Source organism: Periplaneta americana, chromosome 8 (assembly GCF_040183065.1).
Source record: "Periplaneta americana isolate PAMFEO1 chromosome 8, P.americana_PAMFEO1_priV1, whole genome shotgun sequence".
In the NCBI taxonomy this organism is placed as follows: Eukaryota; Metazoa; Arthropoda; class Insecta; order Blattodea; family Blattidae; genus Periplaneta; species Periplaneta americana.
In genome coordinates, this window is record NC_091124.1 from 121,048,318 (window position 1) to 121,075,794 (window position 27,477).

The 27,477-nt window shown below is 35.2% G+C and overlaps 1 protein-coding gene across 2 annotated transcripts in view; it reads right to left on the bottom strand.

Annotated features, from left to right (window-relative positions):
• The window catches only part of LOC138705003 (inter-alpha-trypsin inhibitor heavy chain H4-like), a 51,227-nt gene that overhangs the window by 13,935 nt on the left and 9,815 nt on the right, over positions 1-27,477 (bottom strand). The window contains exons 3-6 of one of the 2 annotated variants that reach the window (XM_069833533.1): positions 22,864-22,974; positions 16,959-17,209; positions 11,110-11,276; positions 17-217 (exon numbers count right to left, since the gene is read on the bottom strand). In XM_069833533.1, the coding sequence (XP_069689634.1) occupies positions 17-217; positions 11,110-11,276; positions 16,959-17,209; positions 22,864-22,974 (730 nt within the window). The remainder of the gene's footprint in view (positions 1-16; positions 218-11,109; positions 11,277-16,958; positions 17,210-22,863; positions 22,975-27,477) is intronic. The other variant, XM_069833534.1, reaches the window with a different exon arrangement.

Here is a 27,477-nt window from a genome sequence, read left to right on the forward strand (position 1 = left end):
AACGCTATTTCCATACCTCTGCCGCAGCGGAGAAGAGGATAATACTGAATAAATCCCCTTCATTCAAGTCGCCTAAGATAATAGTCATGGCCTCTCGTAGCTGCTCGATCTTGCGACCACTCATGGATCCACTGACATCCAGCACAAAGGTGACTTGTTTTCTCAGAGGCTTCAGGTCATCCGGAGAGAAGAAATGGACGAAGTAGCCGTCATTGATCTGCACATAGCAACACATTACGACGAAATAAAGTCCATGTTACCAAGAAATGAATAAGATCGGAATATAAAACACAGTAATTAAAGACTATGCATTTAAAACGACAATTTAAGAAAAGAACAATAAGAAACTGTAAGAAAAGAGAGAGAAGTTGTACACATTCGAAATAATCTTCCGGAAGTGAGTATATTTCAGTTAGCCTATTGGAAGAATTTGAAATGAGATGCTTACACGAAATTAAAGGCTGTAAAATTGAAGATAGATCTGAAACAATGACGGATATTGAAAGATAATAAAAAAATTACACGAAGAAAAAAATCAGTCTTTTAGGCAATATTCTTACTTTAAATTTAATTGAGATTTCAATTATCACATAATATTGAAAGTTACAAAGTGAAAGATAAAATTCAGAAAGAAAAATATGTGACAATTTAAATAGGAAAAGGTAACCTATTAAGTACAGAGATATGCATTTTCTACTTCAACAAAATGACAAAATTGTTTTTAAATAATCAAATTAAAGAATATGTATATACGGCATGGATGGGCATTTACTGGTTCGCGAACCGGATATGCTTCGAAACTTACTTACAACGCCGAGAGATGGGATTGTGATTTACAATGCTGTTCTCTTCGCATCACTCACTTTGCACCGTACAAATCAATACAATTGAGGAGGTCAGAAGTAAGAGCACTTCAGTTACTTTTGAGAAAATGCGAATGAAAATGTTTAAGCTTTCGTAATTTTCGTGAACTTTTAATTTTAATTTTAATGTGTGATCTGGTTAAAAGATATATCCCTTTGCCACTATGAAATGTGATTACTATGATTTTATACGGTCGTTCAAACTTTAAATGCTCGCTCCTGAAAACCTGCAAGAAATGCTATATTATATTTTCCCTTGTAGAAACATAATCCTGAATTATTTTGGTGTTATTTGAGCTCGTTAACGCTGAAAGCAGTTAATGGATTTGTAAAGTCAGTTGGAAAAAACTACGTCTGCAGAATCTGATAAAAAGCTAAATACTGATAATATAGTCCACACAAGCTACCGTTACATTTTCACTTCTGAGATCGCTCAGGCTCTCATAAGGCATGCATGTCCATGTCTAAAACAATTCATTGACGGGGAATTCATTGAAACTTCTGTAGTGAAAATATGTGGAAAAATGTTCGGAATACTTGCATTATTTTAAAAGAGTTAAACAGCCCAGGCGTAGTATTGTCAGACGTTTCAGTCTTTCAAACCGAATATATTTCAAAAACTTCAAAAGTGATTTGGTTCCAAATTTTCAACTCGAATTAATATAAGTGCAAAATAAGACTTTTTAAAAATTAAAATTAAAAGTTCACGGAATTTACGAATGTTTAAACATTTTTGAACTCAACTTCTCAAAAGTAACTGAAATACACTTATACCCCTTTGCTTCTGACTCTCTAAATTGTTTAGATTTGTACGGTAGAGAACGAGTAAAACGACGAGAACGGAACTGTAAATCACAGCCCCATCTCTCGGAGTTGGAGGGAAGTTTTGAAGCACTTCCGGTTCGCCAACCAGTAAATGCCCATCCATGAGCTATGGAAATGAGTAAAACTAACTCTGAAAAAAAAAAAAAAATGTTAAGACATATCTGGGGTATGCAGTCCTAAGACTCATGCGTGGAAAATGAGCTGTGTAGTTATACCAACTGCAGATTTTGGGTACCGGTAGCTTAAAACTTTTAGAATATGTATTTCTTTAAGACTTCAGCACGGTAAAGAGTAAATGACATTTCGAATATACAGAGTAGAAGTGAAATAGCCTTCCAGATTTCCAGAGCGAATAGTTCATGTTGTATGTAACAAAAAACTATAATATCATATTGGTGGAAAGTTCATAGCTTTTCAGAAATTTTTTTCATTCTCAAATGTTTAACAATCCCTTATTCGATAATTATTGCGAGTAGGATCGTGATTTTTCTCCATATCGATAGGAAATCTAATAAAGAATTATTTTTCTCTCTGGCGTATTTCAATATCGTGCACAATTTTCGTGTGAATTTAATTTTAAAAACCTCTAAATTCAAACCATTGCACGAAGCGAGCGCGTGGCAACGTTTTCGCAGCTTGGCAGCTTACGTACGGAGACTCACCTAGTTCGTTGACCTCTTACATCTGTATCACGAGTAGAGTGTATTAGCGACGATGTTGCCGGACTGCTGAAACTTCAAACTTCATTTCCTAATTAACCGTGCATTTAATCACAAAACATAATATAAGTTTTCTATTCATTTACGTGTATCCCATCGTCCCCTTAAACCTGCAAGGTTACTTCATTTCCATCCAACATATACTAGGATCAGCCATTTTTGTCGAAAACTATATGATACTGGTTGTTCACAAAAAAATTTTGATAATCGAAACCTATGTAAGGAATCGATTGGTGGCAGTACCACTTCCCATAACAAACCGGAAGTAGGGGTACCTGTGGTCCACTTTCAAATTTCAAGCGAGAACATGGGTCATTGAAGGTGCCATTGGAAACTACTTTTAAAAAGAACAACTTTTACTGAAATTTTTTTTTCCAGTTTTATTGTTTACTCACAAAGCAATAAAAATGGTATGTTCTTAGCCAAGTTATATGTTGTTTATGTACGTACACTCTTCGTAGTAAGTGTTCAAAATATCCGCCACCCTGTGCTAAACAATGTTTTGATTCCTCCTAACATCCGTGATTGCACGGAGACCTTAAACACAGCTGAGAGACATATAGGCTTCTATAATTCTTTGTTTCATATCTTCTCTAGTTGTTGGATGCACTTGGTAGAACATGTCTTGAATTCTCTCCCACAAGAAGAAGTCATTTGGAGCGAAGTCAGGAGATCGGGCAGGCCAGGTTACTGGTCCTCCTCGACCAATCCACCGTAGGGGAATAACCGGTTAGTAGGGGAGTTAGGCCTAAAATGACATACTTGGGTAAAATGACATACTATGTGTTTTGTGAAAACACTGTAAACTGAGTTTGAATTTACAGCTCTATAGTGCACAGAAGCTGGAAACAGTGGTTACATCCAAATTTCAGCAAGCGAGGGCGCTTTTTGGTGAAGCAGGTGCAACTAGAGGAAAAAAGTGCAAGACGATATAATATTGTTGAGGTATGTTATGTATTTTTTGTCCTTTTAAGCTTCAGATATTGGTGAAATAATGTTCATGACTGAAAACATGAATATTTCCATCTATAGAAAGCATTACAATATCCAAATTCATAAAAAGTTAGGTCGTACTAGCACTACTTCTTATTCTTCTTCATTCCGGGTAAAATGACATACCACCTACTTGGCTAAAATGGCATTCTATGTCATTTTACCCAAGTGCATGTTTCTGACTGGAAATGAGAAGCCATATATTATGGGCGATAGCGATTTGCAAAATTGGTGTCAAATTTGTTTACAATGGCTGATTAGTGATTACTTCTGTGAAATTATGTAATATATAGTAGCATCTCTCTCATTGCTCGACTGAATTTTTCGTAAAGCTAACTGATTTTGAAATAGGTGAGATGGGGATTTCTTTAAAATATAAAAACCCTAAAGTTTCTAAAATAAATATATTTTCAATATGTATATGCACTGAATTTTGTTACTCTGACTTATCCTCTTATGAATGAGCTAGGCTTGGCGAGTCTGAAGTTTACTTGCACCTACTTCACCAAAAAGCGCTTTTGTGGAAAACATTGTAAGATGAGTTTGGATTTACAGCTCTATAGTGCACAGAAGTTGGCAACAGTGATTACACGTCATGTTAGCCTTCCCTCGTCACTGCACCTATCGACTCCAGCCACTTGATATCTCTTTCTTCGGGCCTTTGAAAACATATGATCAGGCCGTTACAAAGTGGCTGAGGAACCATCCTGAATAGATGATAACATAGTTTCGAATTGCGGACTTATTTTCTGAAGTCTATGGAAAAGCTGCAACCATCACCAATGCATTGGGTGGATCGTCTTCAACAAGAATTTGTCCACTCAATTCGGACATATTTCCTGATCACTTATTTAGTCCTGCAGCGCCCACGGACAGACCTCTAATGAATGCAGTCCCTACAGATGGGCCAAAGGGTGCAACAGAGAAGAGCAGTTCAACAACAAGGAATGCAGAAGAACATATGATAGAGCCATCACCAACAACTGCTCCAGCAGCGGAAACGTCACAAACGAGGCCTTCACCTCATGTGACACAGCAAGAGATCTCCCCGATTCCCTCTGGCACTAGATCTGTGGCGAGGAGAAAGAGAACACATGAAGGGTCCCAAATCGAGCATCTCTTTTATTAACCAATTAAAATTAAAGGAAGCTGAAAGAAGAGCTGTAGAAGAAAGGTGTTCAGCAAACAAAGGAAAAACACAGCTTCTGTTTGATCTAAGCAATGGGGACCAAGATGAAGAGAGTGACTTCGATGGTGATGTTGAGAACGATGCTCCTTGTCTGTACTGCTTTGAATTTTACAGCCAATATAAACCAGAAGAAACATGGCTACAGTGCAAGAAATGTTTCTCATGGGCATACAATGAATGTGCAAGTATATCTAAGAGAGAAAAATACATTTTTTTGAACTATGTAAAAATTAACTTAAGTGTGTCATTTTACCCTAGTAACTTGGGTAAAATGACATAGTTTTTCTATTTTCAAACATACCTTTCAGTTAAAGATTGTCAGTATTTTCCACTTTCTGTTGATCTTAATATATGTGTTAATGTTGTAGTATCAGTTATATATAATTGGCCAAAACAAATTTAGTAAGAATACATATTTTTTTTCAAGATTTCCTTAAGGTATGTCATTTTAGGCCTAGTTCCCCTAACTCGCCGGACAGCCGCACTGTTGAAGCCACATCATTACCCGAAGCACAAGGGGATCATCATGAAGTAACTGGTACAAAATGTTTCGGAGGAAGCGTGCGTTCTACCATTCAAATTCTCCTAAAAAAAGTATGGTCCTATGACTCGGTGTCCGAGGAGGCCACACCATGTGTTGAGGCTCCACACGTGCTGGTAATCCACTTCACGTAGCCAGTGTGGATTAACTGGAGATCAATAATGGGAATTGTACTTTTGAAAGATGCCACATCAGTTCACAAAATTCTGAGCTCGAAATCACGGTCCGTGTTTAGAAATCAGTTGCAGAAATCAACACGTGTCTGGAAGTCATGTCCTTCAAGTTTCTGATGGAGATGAATATGGTATGAATGAAATTTGTTGTCTTTGAGAATTCTAAACACTGTATTATGATGCAATCTTAAGTTACGGTCAATCCTTCTTGTGGGGGAGAATTAAAGACATGATATACCAGATGCGTCCAATAACAAGAGAAGACATGAAACAAAGAATTAGAGAAGCCACACCATGTGTGTCTCTTAGCTGTGCTGAAGTTCTCCGTACAATCACGGATGTTAGGAGGAGATCAGAACAATGCTTAGCTCAGGGTGGCGGACATTACTGTGGAGAGTGTACGTACATTAACAACGTACATAATTTCTCAGAAAATACCATTTTTGTTGCTTTGTAAGTAAGCAATAAAAGTTAGAAAAAAAAAGTTTCAGTAAAAGTTGTTCCTTTTTAAAGGTAGTTTCCAATGGCACCTTCAATGACCCATGTTCTCATTTGAAATGTCGAAGTTGACCACAGGTACCCCTACTTCCGGTTTGCTGCGGGGAATGGTACTGCCACCAATCGATTCTTTACATAGGTTTTGGTTATCAAAATTGTCTTATGAACAACCAGTATCATATAGTTTTCGAGAAAAAAGGCTGATACGGGTGGTCTGAAACACCATTTTTACACTACTGCGTCATTTGGATTTTGCTTTATTCGAAAAATATATAAGATGATGTTTAGTAAAACTGTCCGAATACGGGTTTGAGCTCATAAATGACACCAAAAAAGCATCACTCATTAGGCAACTAAGCCAGAGATAATGCGGTAGGATGGACAGTTCCTTTCTCCCTCCATTACATACATTGCTGACTATAATAACATAGTACACTAATTAGACTGTATAGCAGTCAATAACACTTAATTTTGAACGACTGTAGACATTTCACACATGTTGGTACTGTGTAAGTTAGACTTGTTAAATTGCTTGAGATGAAAATGACATCGGAGCTTTTCGAAGAGAGACTTTACCTTTGTCAACAGGTGACAAAATAATAATAATAAAGGTAAAAAGGTAAAGGTATCCCCGTAACATGCCATGAAGGCACTTGGGGGGCATGGAGGTAGAGCCCCATGCTTTCCATGACCTCGGCACTAGAATGAGGTGGTGTGGTCGGCACCACGCTCTGACCGCTCTGACCGGGAAGGACCCGGTACTCAATTTTATAGGAGGCTGAGTGAACCTCGGGGCCGTTCTGAAAGTTTGGCAACGAGAAAAAATCCTGTCACCACCTGGGATCGAACCCCGGACCTTAATAATAATAATAATAATAATAATAATAATAATAATAATAATATAGTAGAATAAAACATCAAAATGTATTAACGGTGAAAATAAGGTGAATAGAGTAGGCCTAAATCAGTTTTAAGGACGTGTAACAAGGATATAGGACGAGTGCTGCCATCTAACTGTTCTAGAGAAATTTAACAAAACTGATAACAAAGTTTGGGGGGGGGTGTTTTCTCTATGAGGGCGGGAGGGGAATATGCCTGTGCACCGTGACCTAAGTCTATTGTGAACTGGAGGTGGGTTACACTATTATCTGCTTATTCGATTTTAGCTACATGACATACGTCAAAAGAGGTAACCTACCTACTCCGTAACGGAGACACTATCATCTGCACCAAAAATTCTGATCTTCATAAAACGCAATGCCTTAAGAATACCCATATCTAATGGCATCGCGACAAATTCATTAACAAAGCTATAAACAGAACACACAATAGTAAAACCTAGTTTTCTTCTTAGGGTTGCCAGGACTTCATACGGGACGTTGTAAATTTCTTATTTACGGACTAGTAAAATAATTTTTAGACTAATGCTGTAACTTACATTGAAAAATCATATACCTACACACTGAAAGCAATATTTTCAAACATCTGAGTGCATTAAATATAACATGACTTTAATGTTAAAATTTTGAAAAGATTATAGCCTAGATTCTTTGAAGTTCACTGATGTTTGTCCAGATATCAATATAACTTAGACTGTTTTTATGAGGAATTTTCAAAATTTAAAAGGAATATATTTACAGAAACAAAACTATCAACATAGTGAGAGTGTAAATACAAAAAGGGTCAATTTCTTTACCGAAGTGAATTATTTAATTGAAATCCCAGATATTAATGTGGTATCTATCTATTCCAGGTTCGAATGCATATGTGGCAGAATATTATTTCCACTATAAAATAAGTGGAGGTATGAAAGGAACAGATGTTCCACAGATCACACGAAAGCTGAGGTCCAAGTTAACTTCATATCTAATTTAAAAATTTAAAACGAAATCTTCTCACCATTCGTGAGCTGCCACAAGGGACAAAGTGTACTTAACCATATAAATGTTTACAAGTTCAGTGAAGCATTGATCTTGTTTTGACAATAAAACTCCTACATTTTTAGATTAGTTATCATCTTTCATTCTTAAAGCAATTCAGATAGATTAAGCCTTGTTTGTTAATGCCAAAAAAATTATATATTAGTGTTGTGGGATTTAATCTATTAATCTAATCGATTAATCGATCAATTTCTGTTGTAAGATTAATCGATCAAAAATATTTAATCGAATAATCGAGTCGATTAAAATTAATCGTTTGTTGTTGATATTAATTATTATTTTGTTAATATAAACTCATACTAAAAATTCCGACAGTATTTCTCTCTCGGAAATTGCTTACTTAAAAGCGCAATAGTACTGTTATTTTCTAACTGTAAACCAGGGAAAATGTTTGCACAAACACTTCAGAAAGAGATAGAGATATGAGAACAGTGACCTTGTCTACCTCTATTGAAAGTTGAAACACAATGCGAAACCTTATTAAGTTTAATGGTTTTCCAAGATAACTTCCACCTTGTTGTCAACTCATCTTCCTAGCATATGAAACACACACTTCTCTGGGATTCGTCCCCCTTACCCCTTATAAAATAGCCATGTCTACACTGTGTGCAAGTAAGAGCATAACTATCTTATATATGTTGTGAAGGTTGTGTGTTTAGTTTGATAAAGAAAAAAATCAGTTTTCTGTGGTTTGTGAGAAGTCTAAACTCCATTATGTCATGAGAATTTGAGAGGAAAACTCGGTGAAACGTTTGGATTTAAATTGAACGATCGTGGAGAAGTGCTTGACAGAACAAAAGTTTTTTTCGTGTTTAGTGATGCAGGAAACATTGTTACTAAACGTAGAGAGGTACTTAATTCGGAGCATGTGAATGCACTCAGATGTTTAAAATCATTGGTGAAGCAGTATTAATTAGGTGAGGCTTCATACTTTTTGTTATTTGTTTTTGTCTCAAAAATTCCCGGAGAAATTGACACAATAAATTATAAGCCTCATAATAAATATGTTAGTAAGTAATTAAAATAATTGTTTTGTAATATAACGATACAATAAATACAGATATACAACATTTAATACTTATGCTTATCACCGAACACAAGTGAAATGTAACAATAATTGTGTATTACAGGTTATTGAAGCATTTTCTCATCTCGATTAAATTCGAATAATTAATCGATCAAATATTTTGATTGATCAACAGCACTAATATATAAGCCCTATTATTTCTGAACCCCTACAATTCTGACTACCATCATAATACTTTTCTCTGGCATTATATTCTGATTTCTCATTGTAGAGTATAAATTCTATTGTAAATGTTTTATTTATGTATTATTGTAGTTTTTAATTAAGTTCTTTCTGTGAAGAAGGTGCTTTTATAGACATATCTATGTACTATCAAATAAGATTAAATAAATAAGTAAATAAATAAATAAATAAATTCTATTTCAATGGCATATTTGAAAATTTCAAGACAAATATAAAAAGTAATAAAATATATTGAATTGCTTTTAACGGGCACCACACTTCCCCAAATTCTACGTAGCAGAAAACAGAAATAGAAAATAATTTACGTTAGAGATTGCATTTGCAAAATCCCCTCTGAATATGGTCGGATTTACGTACATTGGTGAGAGCAACAGTCTACTCTTGTAAGGATCACAGTTCAATATATAAGAGTGTCCCATTAATAATTCTACAATTGTTCAACACAATTTAAAGTCTAGTCACAATACGAGCTGACAAGATACCTTTATCCTGGATGTCGAACCTTCTCACATTCACAGGAAATTAAAGAAAGCCACACAGATAGATTTTTGAGACAACCCTGTCTCAACTTCAACTATCTATCATCAGTGACGAAGTTTGTAAGTTGCAAGTAAGCACAAAATAATATAACCTTCACCCTTTTTCAAGTTTTCTCTATCCCTTCTCTCATTGCTGAATAGCAACACTCGCACTGTATCCTTGTGGTACACATGTATAATCTATGCTGGCGTTTTATTCTACTATACTGTTTTTCCCATATCTATTTTGTTTTCTTTCTATGTTTCCATTATTTATATTATTCTGTCTTGGAAATTTCATGTGTGATCTCCGTTCCCTTGCCTAGAGGCTATACCCCGGAATGTCAGAGTTTTAGTTATCACTCAAGCAGCTTTTAATCAGCTAAAAACGGAGATAGAGTAAATCTTTGAAACGTTGTTGTCATCTTCATCGTCATATGCAACACACATCTTTAAATAATTCGCCACTTCTTTATTCCCCATTCAGATCAGTACATAATATCGTATACTGAAGGGAAGAAACCAAATTCATTTCATTCAGTGTTCTGCCCAAGGGCAGGTCTTTCAGTGCAAAACCAGCATTCTCCAATCTTTCCTATTTCCTGCCTTCTTCTTTGTCTCTTCATATGTTCCGTATATCTTAATGTCGCCTATCATTTGATATTTTCTTCTACCCCGAACTTTTCTCCCGTTCACCATTCCTTCCAGTGCATCCTTCAGTATGCAGTTTCTTCTCAGCCAGTGACGCAAAGAATTCCTTTTCCTCTTCCTGATCACTTTCAGCATCATTTTTTCTTCACTCACTCTTTCGAACACAGTTTAATTTCTTATTTTGTCTGTCCATTTCACACGCTCCATTCTCCTCCATATCCACATTTCAAATGCTTCTATTCGCTTCTCTTCACTCCGTCGCAATGTCCATGTTTCTGCCCCTTACAATGCCACACTTCATGCAAAGCACTTCACTAGTCTCTTCCTTAGTTCTTTTTCCATAGTTCCGCAGAAAATGCTCATTTTTCTATTAAAAGCTTCCTTGGCCATTGCTATACTGCTTTTGACTTCCTGGAAGCAGCTGATATTACTGCTTATAGTACACCCCAGAAACCAAATTACGACTAAGCAGGTACAAAATGATCCATTTCATAACTGTAATAACGCTGATTGACGATAATAAGAAAGAACACAGAGTTGGCATGTTAACGGCAAATGTTATTGTAATAGCATAAATAAAAATAATTTAAGGTAACAGATAAACACCTTTAGAAACAGGGAAGGAGAAATCTTCAACCTGTAGATAACGTTGCGGACTGAAGCAAGAATGGAGACGAACAAATATTAAGAATGCATAGGCCTACAGAGAGATCAGTGGATATTGTATGGAATGTATACTTGGGACAGAAAAGTGAGACCCTCAAGGCGAAGATAAACACATAATTTATCATTCATAAACCATCAGGCTGTGTTTTCCTTCAACTGGAAGATGAAAATGATGATGGTGATGATGATGATGATGATGATGATGATGATAATGATGATGATTGCGGTAGTGGTAATAATGGGGTAGAACTGTCTGTACTCACCAGTACTTGCGTAGGGTTTTCAGTCCTACTGACGTCATATTCGACGACAAGTTGCCCTTTGATCCCGTCGCTGGCGAGTTCTCTCTGTTGGTCTGCGGTAGGCACGAATCTTACTACAGCAGAATGAGGGGTTGGATGCTCTGTCGTCACCAAGGGGTTGGTTGCTCCTGTAATGTTATTAAATACTTCTAAAATATGACTTAAACTGTGTTATTGACATACATAATGTATCCATATTTGCGACAAAAATTAATGTTATGGTAAAGTTGTCGAACTTCCCTTTCCTTGTAACTCGTCTGCTTGAATTCCTTATTCTTTTCTCTCCTGAAGAATTACGAAGGTCACGACTTTCATAAACTGAAGAAGTAATTAGAGAAAAAAGAGGTAACATAAATCGTCATTGTTGTTAGAAGAAGAATTAAAATTGGTAGATAATAAATATGAATGATGGGAGAGGAAAAAGAATGATTGGAAAAGAATATGAATGATGATGATTAATAAAGAGAAGAAAACAATCAATTGTAAATGATAGAAGGTAATCCATAAGAATGGTTGGAATGATACGAAAGGTAAAGAAAGAAAAATTATAGAGGAAAAATTGCAAGTAGCAGAAGAAGAATTTGTTAGTCGAACCAATTTCAAGAAAACCTCTTCGTGAATTCTTTGTATAAGATGACGAGCTTAATGAATGCAGAAGAAAGTAATGTGTGTTTTAAATAATAAAATGTATTCCTTACATTGCGCATAACCTGATTTAACTAACAATTTAGTGTTTAATTCAACTGTTTTCTCTTTATGCATCCTCGCACTTAAGCTACTTGTTATTCGATCAAATATACTGATGCTGTTGCGTCACATCCTATGACATCACATTCATTGGATAGCAACCAAGTACAAGCAGTGTTGGTCTTTCTAAGCTTTTTAACCGTTTGAACTACAGCGAATTTGAAAGCAGAGAAGCTCGTAAAATTGTACAGGTTTCATAGTTAATTTCTCTTACCATTTAGGCGAGCGTACGCTTAAACGAATCGTTCTAGTAACATTTCACACATGCGTTGTTTAAACCTGTAGTAAATATTACTATATTGTATTAACAATAAAACAACTTCTTTATCCTTAAAACTCCTATGTTTCATTCATTTTACAAAACAAGTTTTATCTTTGTACCTTATACCGTTGTTAAGCTATTAAGATTTGGACAACTGTTACATTTTCGCGTTATCATCCCGGCGTTACACAGAAATCTACTTTGTACCTCTTAAAAACTATGGGTCATAATGGTGAAACATAGTCACTCATTATAGACCCACATTCTACCTTCATACGCTTCGTAACAATTTAACAATTTGATCATGTTACCAATCATTTTTGTGTGTGTTTTATTTTCTTGGTACGCGGTTAAGGCGTAACGCTGCATGACGAGAGATCGAGGGTTCGATTCCGGAAGGGGATCAATGATTTTCTCCATTAATCTAATTCGTCCAGCCGCACTATATCCCTGGACTTGACTCAGTCTCTAAAAGAAATGAGTACCACAGGTATTTCCTTGGGAGTAAAAGCGGCGAGCACGTAGGACTGACATCCCTACTGCTACTAAATGTCGATTGTCTCTAAAGGTGTGAGCCTTAACCTTTCGCCACTCTCTGGGCAGATTTGATCTGAAAAAATAATTCCATATGTTGCAAACGAACGGTACATTTTTATAATCTCAGAAGCACGGTATCTTTTTATAATTATAATTATATACTATACACTTTAAGCAGGTGTAATTCACTTTGCATAAATTTACACGACATAGCTATTTCATCCTTTTAACATATATTAGCGAAAATGGTAATTAAATGGTTAAATTGTTAAAAGGTGTTAACAATTTATTTGAGTTTCTAATTAAATTAACTTCCTTGTCAAATAATCAAGAGTATTATTGAAGCAAACTGTTCAACGGGAAGAAATTCGCCTCTGATTAAAAGGTTGCCTTTGCAAGTAATTGACGATGTCTGAAAATTTAACAATTTAAAAGCGAGCAATCCCAAATGATCGTCTTGTCTTGCCTAACTTCTTGTGGACAAATTACCTCTAAGGGTACATGTGTAACTTTCTTTACAGCAGAGTAAAGTTTTACGTATATATATATATATTTCTTTTTTCACTATTGCTGTAATGGTTAAGGATAGATTACTTTTATAGTAATTCATGAGTCACATAAGAAGCCCTAAAATGTTTGTCTTTCGAAGTGTTAACTAGAGGCTTATTTATTTCCATAATTATTATGATATTAATTTCCTGCTCTACTTCTTTAACACCTGTAATAATTACATTAATTTTTCAAAGTAATTCTTATTGATCTATTAGTAGGCCTACATAGTTTCATTGTTATCCAGAGTTTTCGAATGGAACTATAATTATATATTTGTAATTAATAACCAATTTCTGTAACTCAAACTTTTATGTAAGTATGTATATAATTTCTAAATGTTCAGAAAAAAATATGTACCCTTTTATCTTAATGAAAGCTATGTATTATCTAAAAACAAACTAAAATTTATAGCATAGGCCTATTAAAGAAGAAAGAAGAACACAATGGTTAGAACATAGTCAGAAAAGGAACTTTAAAGAATATATTCAAAATGGCTTCCTTCTGCTTCTAAACATTTTTGACACCCTCGAATCATCGAAGCGCAAACATTTCTTGGTGCATTGCAACTAAATATGCTGGATTTTTTCCTTCACTTTGTCTTTGAGATAAAATAGAAAAAAAATTCATTTGGTTCAGATCAGGAGATCGAGGTGGAAACTCAACAGTGCCACTTCTTCTGTTCCACCTCTCAGTAAAAGTTCCTCTGACATCGTATGATGATGCGTAGGGGCACCGTCCTGCTGGAAAAAATCTGGTTCATCAGCATAAGGCATACGAATGTGAAAAACGATTCCTCCTAAAGAAGATTTACTTAGGTAGACAGCGCCAGTAACAGTGCTGTCAAAGAAGATGAACCAACCAACTAACCAACACTCTGAATGAGATTCCGTACCATAGAGTGCTATTGGCAAATTCAAATGTTCTTGTTCATTGAAATGTGAATTATTGGCCGCCAAATAGGCACCATTATAACGGTTTATTGTTCCATTTAGCTTAAATGTAGTTTCATAAATATCGTGTTGAAGAAAGTAGCATCTTCTTAATTTTTATTAGGTCCTATTGCAAAATTGAACCCTTCGATCGGAGTCATCTTTATTCAGAAGGTGCAGCTTTTCCATTTTTTGCTATTTTAAAATGTTACCCAGATTTGATTGGTAGGCGGTTTGTCGGATAGATTTCTGTGAACTACGCTGTAAGAGTTGAAGGACGTGTTGCATTTTCCCTGGACCTGTAGCTGAACGCGGACGTAGTTTGCTTACACTTTGCCAGGCACAAATGTTGAGTCCCAAGAGCCTATGCAAGGACACGCACTCGTCTACGTTTAGCTTAGCTCCCTGCTTTCTCATTGACTGATTGATTGAGGAGATATCGTACACAGTTCAATAAGCAGATATAATAATGGCATATCCAAAACCACTTTTCGGCATTTGCATGCCCGTAACGTGTTTTCTTGAATATCTAGAATTTTTTTGCATCACAACAATAACTTCTATTTATACTTCAACAAGGACGAGTAAGTACAATAATTCTTTTTAGCTTTGTCGCTTACTTACTTACAAATGACTTTTTTTTAGAGAACGCGGCGGTTCATTCCCGCCCTCACATAAGCCCGCCAACGGTCCTTATTCTGAGCAAGATTAATCCAGTCCTTAGCATCATATTCCACCTCTCTCAAATCTATTTTAATATTATCCTCCAACCTATGTCTTGGCCTCCTCAAAGGTCTTTTTCCCTCAGTCCCCCAACTAATACTTTATATGCATTTCTGGATTCACCCGTACATGCTATATGCCCTGCCCATCTCAAGCGTCTGGATTTAATATTCCTAATATATATTAGTTGAAGAATACAATGCTTGCAGTTCTGCGTTGTGTAATTTTCTCCATTCTTCTATAACTTCATCCCTCTTAGCCCCAAATATTTTCCTAAGCACCTTATTCTCGAACACCCTTAACCTCTGTTCCTCTCTCAAAGTGACAGACCAAGTTTCACAACCATACAGAAGAACCGGTAATATAACTGTTTTTATAAATTCTAACTTTCAGTTTTTTTAAGCAGACTAGATGACAAAAGCTTCTCAACAGAATAATAGGAGGTATTTTCCATATCTGTTTTGCATTTAATTTCCTCTCGAGTGTCACTTGTATTTGTTACTGTTGCTTAAAGGTATTTGAATTTTTCCATCTCTTCAAAGGATAAATTTCCAATTTTTATATTTTTATTTCTTACTATGTTCTGGTCACGAGACAATCAATCTTTTCGGGATTTACTTTCAAACATATCTCATTAGCAGGCTTCGGCCTAGGAACACAGAGTAACCAGTATAAGGTTTAGAGTACACGGAGTATAAATGACGTCATAACCCGTGTGGGGTGACTGCAACAGCACAGGTGGGTCCATAATGTGCATTGCCGTTGTGTGTATTGCTGCTTGGCTGCGGTACGTGTAACAGGCTTCGGTAGGGACACCTGATTGAAGGTTACAACTCACTTTAATACGTTAATGGTAGACATTTATTGTCTACACTAGGAATGTACTGTATATACTGAATCTGTACACAGTGAAATATATTTTGTGCCGTACTGTGCCGGACTGTTTACATATTGAGACACGAAGTAACACTGCACTCTATGTCCCAGTCCACTCGACCAACACAACACTATAGTACGTGCGTTCTGAACTTCATAAGTTTCTGTGCCCAGGACCGAAGCCTGCTCATTAGTCTATTTGCTTCAAGTAAAATACTTCCACAAAGTTTATTCTATATCTAGCTAGTCTTTTTAGTGCTAATGTTATCCCTCCTGTACTGTAAAGACTCGTGACATTTCAGGTACCAAATCCCATAATCTTATTCCTTTCTTGTGGTCGTACTTTAGAATCAGTTCCATTCCGAGGCTTATGTTGGGGTTTCGTAATAAGCTTTTTTTACTGTGATGGATTGTTAGCCCTTCGTCCAACCCCCAAGCCGCAGGAATACGCCTTATCGGTTGTCCGCGACTGTTTATTCAATAAATTCGTAGCTATCCTCCATATATGGAGGCCGTCTCCTCTATCCAACAGAGCCTGAGGACGCGCCATGCCGTGGTGATAGGGACCCATAATGCATGGCTATTTTATAGCTATATTGAATAATAAACAAAAGTGGGAGAAAAAGAAAATCATGTGAGTTGTAATAGTACTGATGGTATTGTTGTTGTTGTTGTTGGTAATGGTGCTGCTGCTGCTATGTTGCTGGTGATGAACAGAAAGGAGGAAGAATTGAAGACAGCTGAAGACGTATAAGAAGCCTCAGAATATATCGTCAATAAACGGAAGAAATACAAGTAACATTTTAATTAATTTCTTTCACGACGCTGTATCAACTGCTATGGTTATCTAGAACCTATTTGGGATGAAGATTATAATGCCAGCGAAATGAGTCCAGGGTCCAGCGCCGAAAGTTACCCATCATTTCCTCTTAAAAGGTTGAAGAAAAACCCCGGAAGAAAGGAAGAAACCTCAACCAAATAACTTGTCCCAATCAGGATTTGAACCCGGGTCCTTGAGTTTCACGATCAGATCTGCTAACCGTCACTCCAGAGCGGTGGATAAATACATGTAACAAAATAATTGAAAAGAAGTAGGGATTTTAAAAGTGAGAGTAAAAGTATGGAAGTATGGAGGAGAATAATAGAAAAGGAGCCCTGTACGACTGAATTGCATATCAGAATACCTGTACTAGAGTCAGCGTCTATCTCGTTGGAGGTGCGGAGGGCCGGTACGTTGAGCGTGGTGATATCTGCAGACTCGTTGATGCGCACCTCCACGCTCAAGTCCCGCACAATCTGCCCCGGGTCCAAGTTGATGACGTGCTTGTACGTCCCCAGCTTCCGGCTCAGCAGCTCCTCGTATGTGAGGTTGAATGTCACTTTCTTCTTCGGCTCCACGTTTACTGACACTGTGAACCGGTTGGAGTCCCGGGCACTGCAAATTTTCGGATAGTGCTTAAGTAATTCGTCCTCGGACATGTCTACCATTTAAAACAATCCTTACACGTTACGTAATTGTAGATAAATTATCATCTTATTGTCTGAGTGGTCACTGCAGTTTAACAAGAACGATATACAGAAAGCGCAATCACAATTTTTCACATTAGAGTCTCAAAGTAGCCCTTGTAGCTGAACAGAGGCGTTAAATTAAGAATTTGATTACAATTCACGTGTTACCGTTTCTGAATGGCGTCTGTAGTTTAAAAGCAACTTTAAATAAATAATTTCTATTATAGTTGTCATCTCTTCGTTTCTGAATACACAATGTGGTTAAAATGTTTGTTAGGTAAAGATATACAATTACAATTATCATCTTTCACCCTAAAATGCATCTGTGGCTTATGAGTACGTTAGATAAAGAATTATGATTATTACGGCTACCATCTTATTGTCTCCGTATAGCCTAAAAGCTTTCAAAGATACGTAAATAAAGCATTACAACAAGAATTGTGAAAAACTATATTTTTATTTATTATTTTTGTTACATGTCCGTTTGGCTTAGAGAAAGCGCACGTTCTTTTCAGTCAAATGCAAGTAGTTCGATTCTCGGCATGTACAATGGAAGAGTTTTATTTTTCATCCACTGGACTGGATATTTGTCCCTTGTGTGCTGTGTTATCTGAGAGCTAGTTCTGTGCCGTGCTGATCACACAAGGGAAGATCGCAACGTGCATTTGTCTAATGTTTTGGGAGTATAAACCTCGACAACGAAAAGATAAAAATTGAAAGAGACAAAGAAAGCAAGAATTTATCTAGCATATCATACTTGGAATAGCAAACACCAGCTATTAGGAATCCTGAGAAATTAACTCTGAAACTTCCCAATATAAGACGGTTTTTATACTTCAAGGATCACGCCGCCTCGGTGGTCGAGATGTTTTTAGTTAAGAGATGTAACTTACGTATTTGTATAGGATACAGACAGTATTTATAGATACGTCAAATTTAAGTTACAAATTTCTGATTCAGTAGTATGAAACTAAACGTTTTCTTCAACCACATACACACTAACTCAAAAACACAATTTTTGCATATACAAACTGTTGTTTTAGCAAGACAGTACTGGAAGTCCAATTTTTATTATTCACTTATGTGTATATACAAGGTGTCTGATTTAAGTCGTTCATTTTTATGCAGCCCAAATATCAGTCCAGATATGTAGGAGGTACTGTATGTAATGGTTTCGTAGACAGAATTAGGGGTGTATATAACGTCCACTGACATCGTTACGTCAATGTTACGACTTTTAGTTTACGTGCGATTTATTGTATGTTAAACTTATGCAGTTAATCTATTATGTTAATTATTTATTTTCTTTCAGTATCCCAACTTTACTTATAATCGTGTTTTTCATTGGATAGTGTTTAATGGAGTCATTTTCTCTTCTCATATTATTTCTAAATGCATATTAATCCCTCAAATTAATTTGCTTTTTTTATTCGGAATAAATGACAGACATAATAAGAAGACATTTTTAAATAACAGAGAGCGTAGAGTTTTAATACAATTTATTTATTTCTTTAAGATACTTCGAATATCTCACTTTTATCAATACAACTTGGGCAGACCATGAAAAACTTTGAATAATACTAAATGTCTACAACATAAGAGATCAATGATAACCCGTATGGAACTGGATCATGTCGACATATACTGCCTGCTGGAATATGTTATATTCAATTCTTCTGTCGCTATCATTCACTTTTGCTGTCAAGAGTTTCAGAGATTCAAATCGTGAATGATTGCCGAAAGCAGGATTCAAGTTTTTATAGCTACTGCTGTGGAATATTCTGGTTGACAAGATGTTTCATCGATTACATATTTCGGTTTAAAAGTAATATTAACTACAACCTTCTAAAATCACCTGCTATAGAAGCTCGAAATTAAAGAGTAAGAAAAAAAGAACACAGGTAGTCTAAATATTTATAGAATTCATTACTCTAGCTGAGAACCATTAATTGCCTTCAGAAATCCGCGTTTTAGAAATTAATAGAGGGTTTTTACTACACTAGTTTTCGTTTACTGTAAACTGTGAAGTTACATGATCTATGTTATACGCATGTGTCACATTATCGTTACCAGAGATCCTGATACGGTAACACGATAATCCCATTCGTTTATCGTGAAACTTTATCTTGAGGAGAATAGCGCAGGAATAGCTACATTTCAACATTAATGATGACTTAATACGAGTGCGTGAAGTAATTGCAACTAACTCTATGGAAACTAAAATCTATGGAAAGATATTCATGATAAAACAGTGATTGGAAATGGAAAACCTTTCTCCTTGTGAGCCATAAAGGAGAATATGGATCATTTCATCAAAATATGGCGGAAATTTGGCACTGCAAATTTACGAAAGTAGTAGAGTGAATCGGGGGGAGATAACTATTAGGTGAAGATCCTTATTTCTTTGTATTTTCACATTCTTCCAAGAGAGAACGCCACACACATTTCTTCATTCTCACTGAGACAGTTGAATGTTTGTAGAGTGGAAGCTAACTCATTTTGCCACATGTTATTGTTGTGAAAAAAAGAAAAGCAAGAAAACAGCGCATTTTTCTTCTATAAATTAATTGCAAAGGTATGTTAAAATTTTAATACATCCTTGAATTCGTAATAGCTGTCAAACCTTTGTAATGGATATTATAGCAAAGGTTCTAAAGTTTGTATTGTTAACAACCAATGACCTTCTTCTGCCATCTTAGGTTACGTCACAGCACTAGGCATCTTATCCCGATACCTGGGGAAGATGGTCACTTTTTCGGGGTAAGATGGCAACTTGTTGCAAGAGTTTTATTTTTTGTTTTATTGCAGGGAATGTGTAAACATTACGTAAGATCCTCTGATAAAAGTCAGTGGATTGAGGACAGTCTTCAACTTGCGGTGAAACATATTATAATAGAGGGTATGAACTGTTTTAGAGTATCGTAAGCATACGGGATTTCTTACCGTACCCTTAAACGCCTTCTAAAACAGAATGATGACAAAAAAAGATGTACTGAATTGAATTCATTGTGTGTAAGAAATGATTTCACGAGTCTTGCACACGGAAATAAAATATGTGCAATGACTGTGTTGCTAAGTAGTGATAAACGAGTGAGAAAGTGTCTATGATCTTTAGATTAAGTCAATTTTGTTACATACATGTATCAAATTAAGTTTAGGTAAAATAAATATATCAGTGAATGTGTCAATTGCATTTGCCATCTTACCTGACTGTCGGGGAAAGATGCCTACGGTGCAGGTAAGAAGAAAACCTGTATCTAGAAACAAGGTAATTAATTTTTTCTGTTTTGTACCGGAAATATAGTTTCAAAATACCTTTCAGACTTCGATATTTCACTTTTAAATTCAATATTAAATGAACAATATCTTAAATTTTCAAGCAAAAAAAAAATTGAGGCATCTTCCCCCGATCCACTCTATAAATGTAAAATATAAAATCAAATATTTCCTTTATATATATAAAATAATTTACAAAGCAAGAAACTAAACAGCTTCACAACAATTCAACAACATTAAGCATTTTTGGTTTAATATATGATATAAATAAATATGAATTTCTTTAGTTTCTTTCTCCTTTCTGACATTTATTCCAGTCTTGGATAATATTTTGTCGAGTTATTGGCTCTTCTTATATTTCCTGTAACTTCGTTTACTTAATACGTAAGTTTCAAATTAATTTGTTTTATTTATTTCGGAATAAGTAATGTATTTTTGAAGAACAGAGAACCCAGAACTTTAACACTATATATTAATTTATTTCAATATATTTTGAATATGCCACGCCTAGTGACACTACCATGAGAACGTCAAACCTGGGTAGACCAAGAAAATAATGTGTATTCAGACTGTGGCACACCATGGCCTAAGATATACGAGATCTTTAACAATCCACATGGAGTTGGACGGTGTCGACGTGGTTTGCTTACTGGAACATCTTATATTTACATAATTCGTCTCTCGCTGTCATTCACTTTTGCTGTTACAAGCTTCAGATATTCGAAACATGAATGATTATTACCTACGACAGTAGAATTTGTTCTTTTATATCTACTGCTGTAAAACATTCTTGTTGATATGATGTTGCGATGAATTGCCCATTTTAAGATAGCATTAATTAGAATGTTCTAGAATCACTTGGAATCGAAGTTCGAAATTAAAAAGAACGAAAGGAAGGAGTAAATATCGAACCCTCTCAGGCAGTCTAAACATTCATACGAACATATCACTCTAGCTAAGAGCCAGGAACTATCCTCGAGAGATTCACGTATTATAAATGTTGCTTCTTTACTCAGACGCCTGTTATGAATTAATGTATCAAGTAGTCCATCAAAACTATATCTATTTATTAGGCATATTTCAGCTGTTCTCAATCACTATTTAAACTGAAATCCAGGCGCTGCGAGTTAGAGAACTTCATCGACGAAAAGTGTTGTGTGTCCATCCCTAGTGGGGTTGTGCGTGATGCATAAGACAATTTCTGAACGGCTTGAGTCAGACGTCCTGTACAGAATCAACTTCGTAGTTTTAACTATGAGAGAAAGAGAAGAGAAAGAAAATGAAGATAGAGAAGGCAAAGCAGGTGGTAAAACAACTAGAGATTAGAGGTAATATAAGCACAAGATTGGTACAATGTACAGCATACGCAGACGATATTCTACTAATAGCAAAATCAAAGAAAGCATTAATTGAAAAGCTCGAAACTTTAATGAAAGAATCAGCACAATATGGATTAATCATAAATGCAAAGAAAACAAAATTTTTAAAATGTTCAACCAAATATAATGAACCAGAAAACTTACAGATGGATGACACTATTTTTGAAGGAGTTAAATCCTTCAAATACTTGGGATCAATAGTAAACGACGAAAACAATATCGAGGAAGAAATAAACAATAGAATTGTTATGGCAAATAAAGCATACTTTACAAATCTCAACCTATTCAAAAGCAAATACGCATCAAAACAAGCAAAATTAAGACTATATTTAACATTAATAAGACCAATTGTAACATATGCAAGTGAAACCTGGACCCTAACTGAATTGTCTAAGCAAAAACTCCTGGTTTTTGAAAGGAAAATATTACGAAGAATATTTGGCCCAATAAAATATGCAAACGATGAGTGAAGAATTAGAAATAATTAAGAGTTAAATATTTTAATACAAACTCAACACATAGTAAACTATATCAAAGCGCAAAGGATGGCATGGTTTGGCCACATCAATCGTATGGACGAAGGTAAAACAGTTAAGAAAATATATAAATGGAACCCCATCAGTAAAAGAGCAAAAGGAAGACCAAAAAGTAGATGGGAGGAAAACATAACCAACGATTTGAAAACACTGAATGTAAAGAATTGGCCAAATCTTGTTCGTAACAGAAAAGAATGGCGTAAATTAATTGAAAAGATCAAAACTTCGACGAAGTTGTAGCACCTACTGAAGAAGAAGAAGAAGAAGAAGAAGAAGAAGCAGGTGGTAAACTTTAAAGGAAAAGAAAACAAAACTCTTTATATACTCGAAAATGGCACCGGGTTTCCAATTGTAATAATGATATGATAGCCTTATGATAGTCTACTTACTTGAGGGCCACATGAGCTGCTGTGTCTCCTCTGTTCACGGCTTCCGTGTAGTCTCTCTTGGCCTCTTCCTTTTCCTTGACGTACGCCTTGTACACTTTCCCTTCCACTTCACTGATAAAGAAATGCAATTTGAAATTATTATCTTTACGTTTTCGAACAGTACGAGTATCTATCACATTTGATTGAGGTTCTGGCTAATACTGTAGTACAACTGTACTGAAAATTTAAAAAACCTTACTCTATACTATCCGTATGGCTTGGCTAGAGCGTAGTTTACTGAGTAAGAGCCGTCAGACTGATCGCTTATAGTGTATACAGAGTGGAAGGTGAGGTAGTACATTAATAATTGACAGGAGCCATAGAACTCATTATTTAGAGCAAGTTTTGTCAAATAAAAAAAATTATAGAACTTACGGATAGCGAGATAATTACAAGTGTTTCAAAAGCGCTGACGGCAATTGCGAGATGTCTCAACGCCTCATAAGTAGTACCCCACCCCCCATGCGGTCAGCGACTTGAAGGGGGTGGGTTAAGTTCAACTACCTTTCACCGTGTATCTTGCAGCAGGTGAGGGGAGGACGGCAGCAAACAAATGTACTGAGCTTCGGTGCAATACTTCGCGACCTAATCTGGGGATAAATCTTCGCACAAAAATGACCTAAACTAGGGATAGGGACATAACTGTTATTTGTTTAGTTTGTGAAATTTAATCAATAACCCTAATGAACAAAATAGCTCGTGGCCGAGCGCAGTTCAACAATGAATGCAGAATTATCAACTTACAATGCAATACACTAACAATTCAATACTATGTTTGGCGTAATAATTTTAATGTAAGCAAGAAATACGTACAGCAATAACAAGAAATAACGTAAAAATCAGGAAATTATATCCAAATTAGTGAAAACATTTAGGATTGAAGTTTCAGTCACAATTAATGAAAAAATAAAACTGATATAACTTTGTGAACAAGATGTAATTAGCATTACATTTTGTTGTTTTACGAATCACTAATTCTGGGCGTTAACAATGAAATGAAAGGCAATATACTCTGTAAACCACATTCCACTCACATCTTACAGATACTGTTCAAAATGTCCACCAACAGCGTGCGTGCAGTTTTCACATCTTCTAGTCAATTATGACGAACTCTGGCCAGTAGTTCTTCAGTGTTCCTAATTTCTTCCGCGGCCTGGATCATGTCTAAGTACTCACGATTTGTGAACTCTGGCATTTCGTACTTTTGAAATAAACTAAACTATATCGCTGTACGTCCAACTGCACACTAATGTAATGTAAACATCACAACAGCTGATCAGTTGCGAGCACTAGGTAAACTGTCTACCGTCCGGAACAGCGATGCCAGATTTTTAGACCTTCTGTACGTGACCTGACAATCAATGTTTCTTCAATCGATTAATTCGAAATCTGTGAATTTTCTAATTGAAATACTGCTGCAACGTGAACATAATAAACGTTTTCTTCGTTGTTATACAGGAAATTAAGCCGTATTTTAAACAGTATTCGTAAAATTCGCGATCGAAATGTCGGCATAGACGAATTAATCCTACGATTAATGTACTACCTTGCCTTCCACCCTGTATTTGATAACACCATTCATCGTAATAATAATAATAATAATAATAATAATAATAATAATAATAATAATAATAATAATAATAATAATAATAATTAGGGCTAGGATTTTGATGACCTATAAATCATGAAAAAAAGTCCTAAAAACAATGCATTTATTATCTAAAAATCTTTCAAAAATTCCCTAAAATTGATCTTACATAATTGGCCTAGTAAGAAAAGAGGTTTTGTAATACTTAATATTTAGACTAATAATTAAATTAAATTTTACATAATTTTTTTCTAAGTAGTACACTTTAATTAATTATTTTATCTGATGTAGTTTCCATGTATGGTCGTTCACCTCTGCGTCGGCATGTGGACGTGAGGTCAGCAGTCAGCTGGTTGGCCTTGGTGCTTCATGGACTGTAGCGCCATGGATTTACTTTTCTTTAGTTTCCATATAGTCCACCACAAGGCCACTCTTATCCGGAATTAGCAGGTATAGAGGAGTCTATATTGAAGGGGTGGTTGGACTGATCCATTAGATGGAGTGTACTACGTTAAAATGGCAATATTTATGTAGAAAAACGATTAAAATATCATACAAAATAATGGGTATTAATGGACAAAATATGTAAAGAAAATATCAAAGGAAATAAACATTATTTTACATTAATACGAGTAATGGGGATTTATGCCCAAAATTAAATGAAAATGCCTAAAAATGACCGAATAAGACAAAAGATGTTCCTAAGAGTTGAAACAGACAAAAAATGCAAAAAATGCTGTAACAAATATGTCTTAAAACACTCAGTTTATCACATAACATATAAATACTAAAACAGCAATGTTTCTGACTTATTGGAAAAAAGATGCAATTTCATCAAAATCCTAGCCCTAATAATAATAATAATAATAATAATAATAATAATAATAATAATAATAATAATAATAATAATAATAATAATAATAAAAATAGCAAACTGTTAGGTTCATTTCTCGAGGCCTGTTCCGATTTCATGTAATGTAAAACTTTCACTCTAACGTTTCTTCGATGTTCCTGGTCTTCTTTTCTCTCCGGCTGTGTGCATCCAGTGGTGGAGGCAATCTACTGGTAGTTTCATACGTAATAGTCCCTCTCCTCTAATAATTATAATTAATTCATTTTAACACTAATTTAATTGAAGACTGTGAGGTACAATGAGTATTTCACGAAATCTTTCAGTGTGTTATTTGTATACCATATAGTATATGACATTCACCGGTTCCCATGCATTAATTTTATATATTAGATCCAATAGATAATTTCTATTGTAATTCTTGTAGTCAGCGAACTGTATGGTTACATAAAATCGATTAAATTTGTAGCAGCGACATGATATTTAGCAGGGTGAGCTCAAGATTTTTTCGTGAGATTACCCAACATTCGCCTTACATATGAAAAAACCATGGAAAACGTCTAACTACATAATGAGGGCAAATGGAGTTCGAGCATAGTCTCGGATTACGAGTCCAGTCACTGACTCTTTCGTTAAGCCGTTGGTCCTCGTTTTGATTGGGATAGCTAATTTTTCTGAGGACAAGTGGAAAAATCCTCGTCTATTCAGTGTGAGATGATTCATTCAGACTGCACCACTCGATATAAAATGCTCTAAAATGTAAATTACTAACGTTAATTGTATTGCTGAAGAGACATTGTGCATAATTTTTTTACTAGTTGTGTTACTTTAATAGTTTCCTTGTCGTGTCAAGGATATTAAAAATTTAAAGACATGCAAAATAATTAATCAATAACACGTGCAGGAATAGGGGAGAAGTGGGTATAGTAAGACAGGGAGAACAGTGAGACATTTTTTATTAGATGGTAAATTTTGATGTTGAGATGTTGGTAACAGTGGAGTTGTATGTTGCATGAGTGAAGTAACAGTATTTTCATACTCGATTTGATTTTAGTTATAAAGGTGAGTGATGAAAAAATCATTCGTAATTTTTCACTCTAGAAGTAAAATTTTGGCTTGTATTTAATGAAGGTTATATTGGATATACAAATGAGATATAAATATGAATGTTTTGTTACCTAGTACTATGGTATTTGAGATTATGTTTGGCAAAGTTTCGTCTTTCTTGTTTTAATTTTGAAGTGATGGCGTCATTTTTAAATGAACTATGCGTAAAGGGAACAGTGAGACATGCCATTGAAGGGTACACTGAGACGTCTCACTGTTCCCATGTACCAATGATTTGCAAAAACAAACTATAATTATATTACGTTTACCAGTAACTAACATTAAAAATGAACATACTAGTAACCAATTTAGGAACTGTAGCTTAAAATAATGGAACATTACATTTTAATGGTTTCATAAATAAAAAATTATTCACAAAATTTAAGAAAATGTTAAAAAATAATAAATAATTACATTAAATTCTTATAATTATCAGCTTGTTGTCACCAAAAATTCATTTCATTTTTTCGCAAGTTTGAAATGTCATGGAAAATTCACTTTTCCAAATGTTTCAGATGTTTCAATGGTTTCGAAGTCAGACATCAAAATGATTCTAAATAAGCCTACAGAACATGTCAAGATAAAGAGACAGCAAATTTTTGTTTTCTTTTGAAATAGATGTAAATCATTTCAATGTCCGTTAATAGACACTGTGATGTCTCACTGTACTCTCCTGAATGGGAACAGTGAGACATCTCCAATTTTTTGACAAACACTTATTGTATATTATGTCCTTTATCTATTAACATTTTTGTTTACGTATTATTATACTCCATGTTTAATGTCTATTTTTATTGCACTTGATTTTAAAAATACTTGAATTATCACTTGCATACATATGCCTTAATATTTTGTGTCTCACTGTACCCACTACTCCCCTATGTAGTTAACGTCAGCATTCCTCAATTAGGTTTCGTACTACCTCACTCATTTGTTTCCTAACGTTTCCTTCTCCTGCTTCTTAGCCTACTCCAGCATTAAGAGTGTCATTATCGGACATACGGCAGTTAGTTTTCTTCTCATCGAGAAC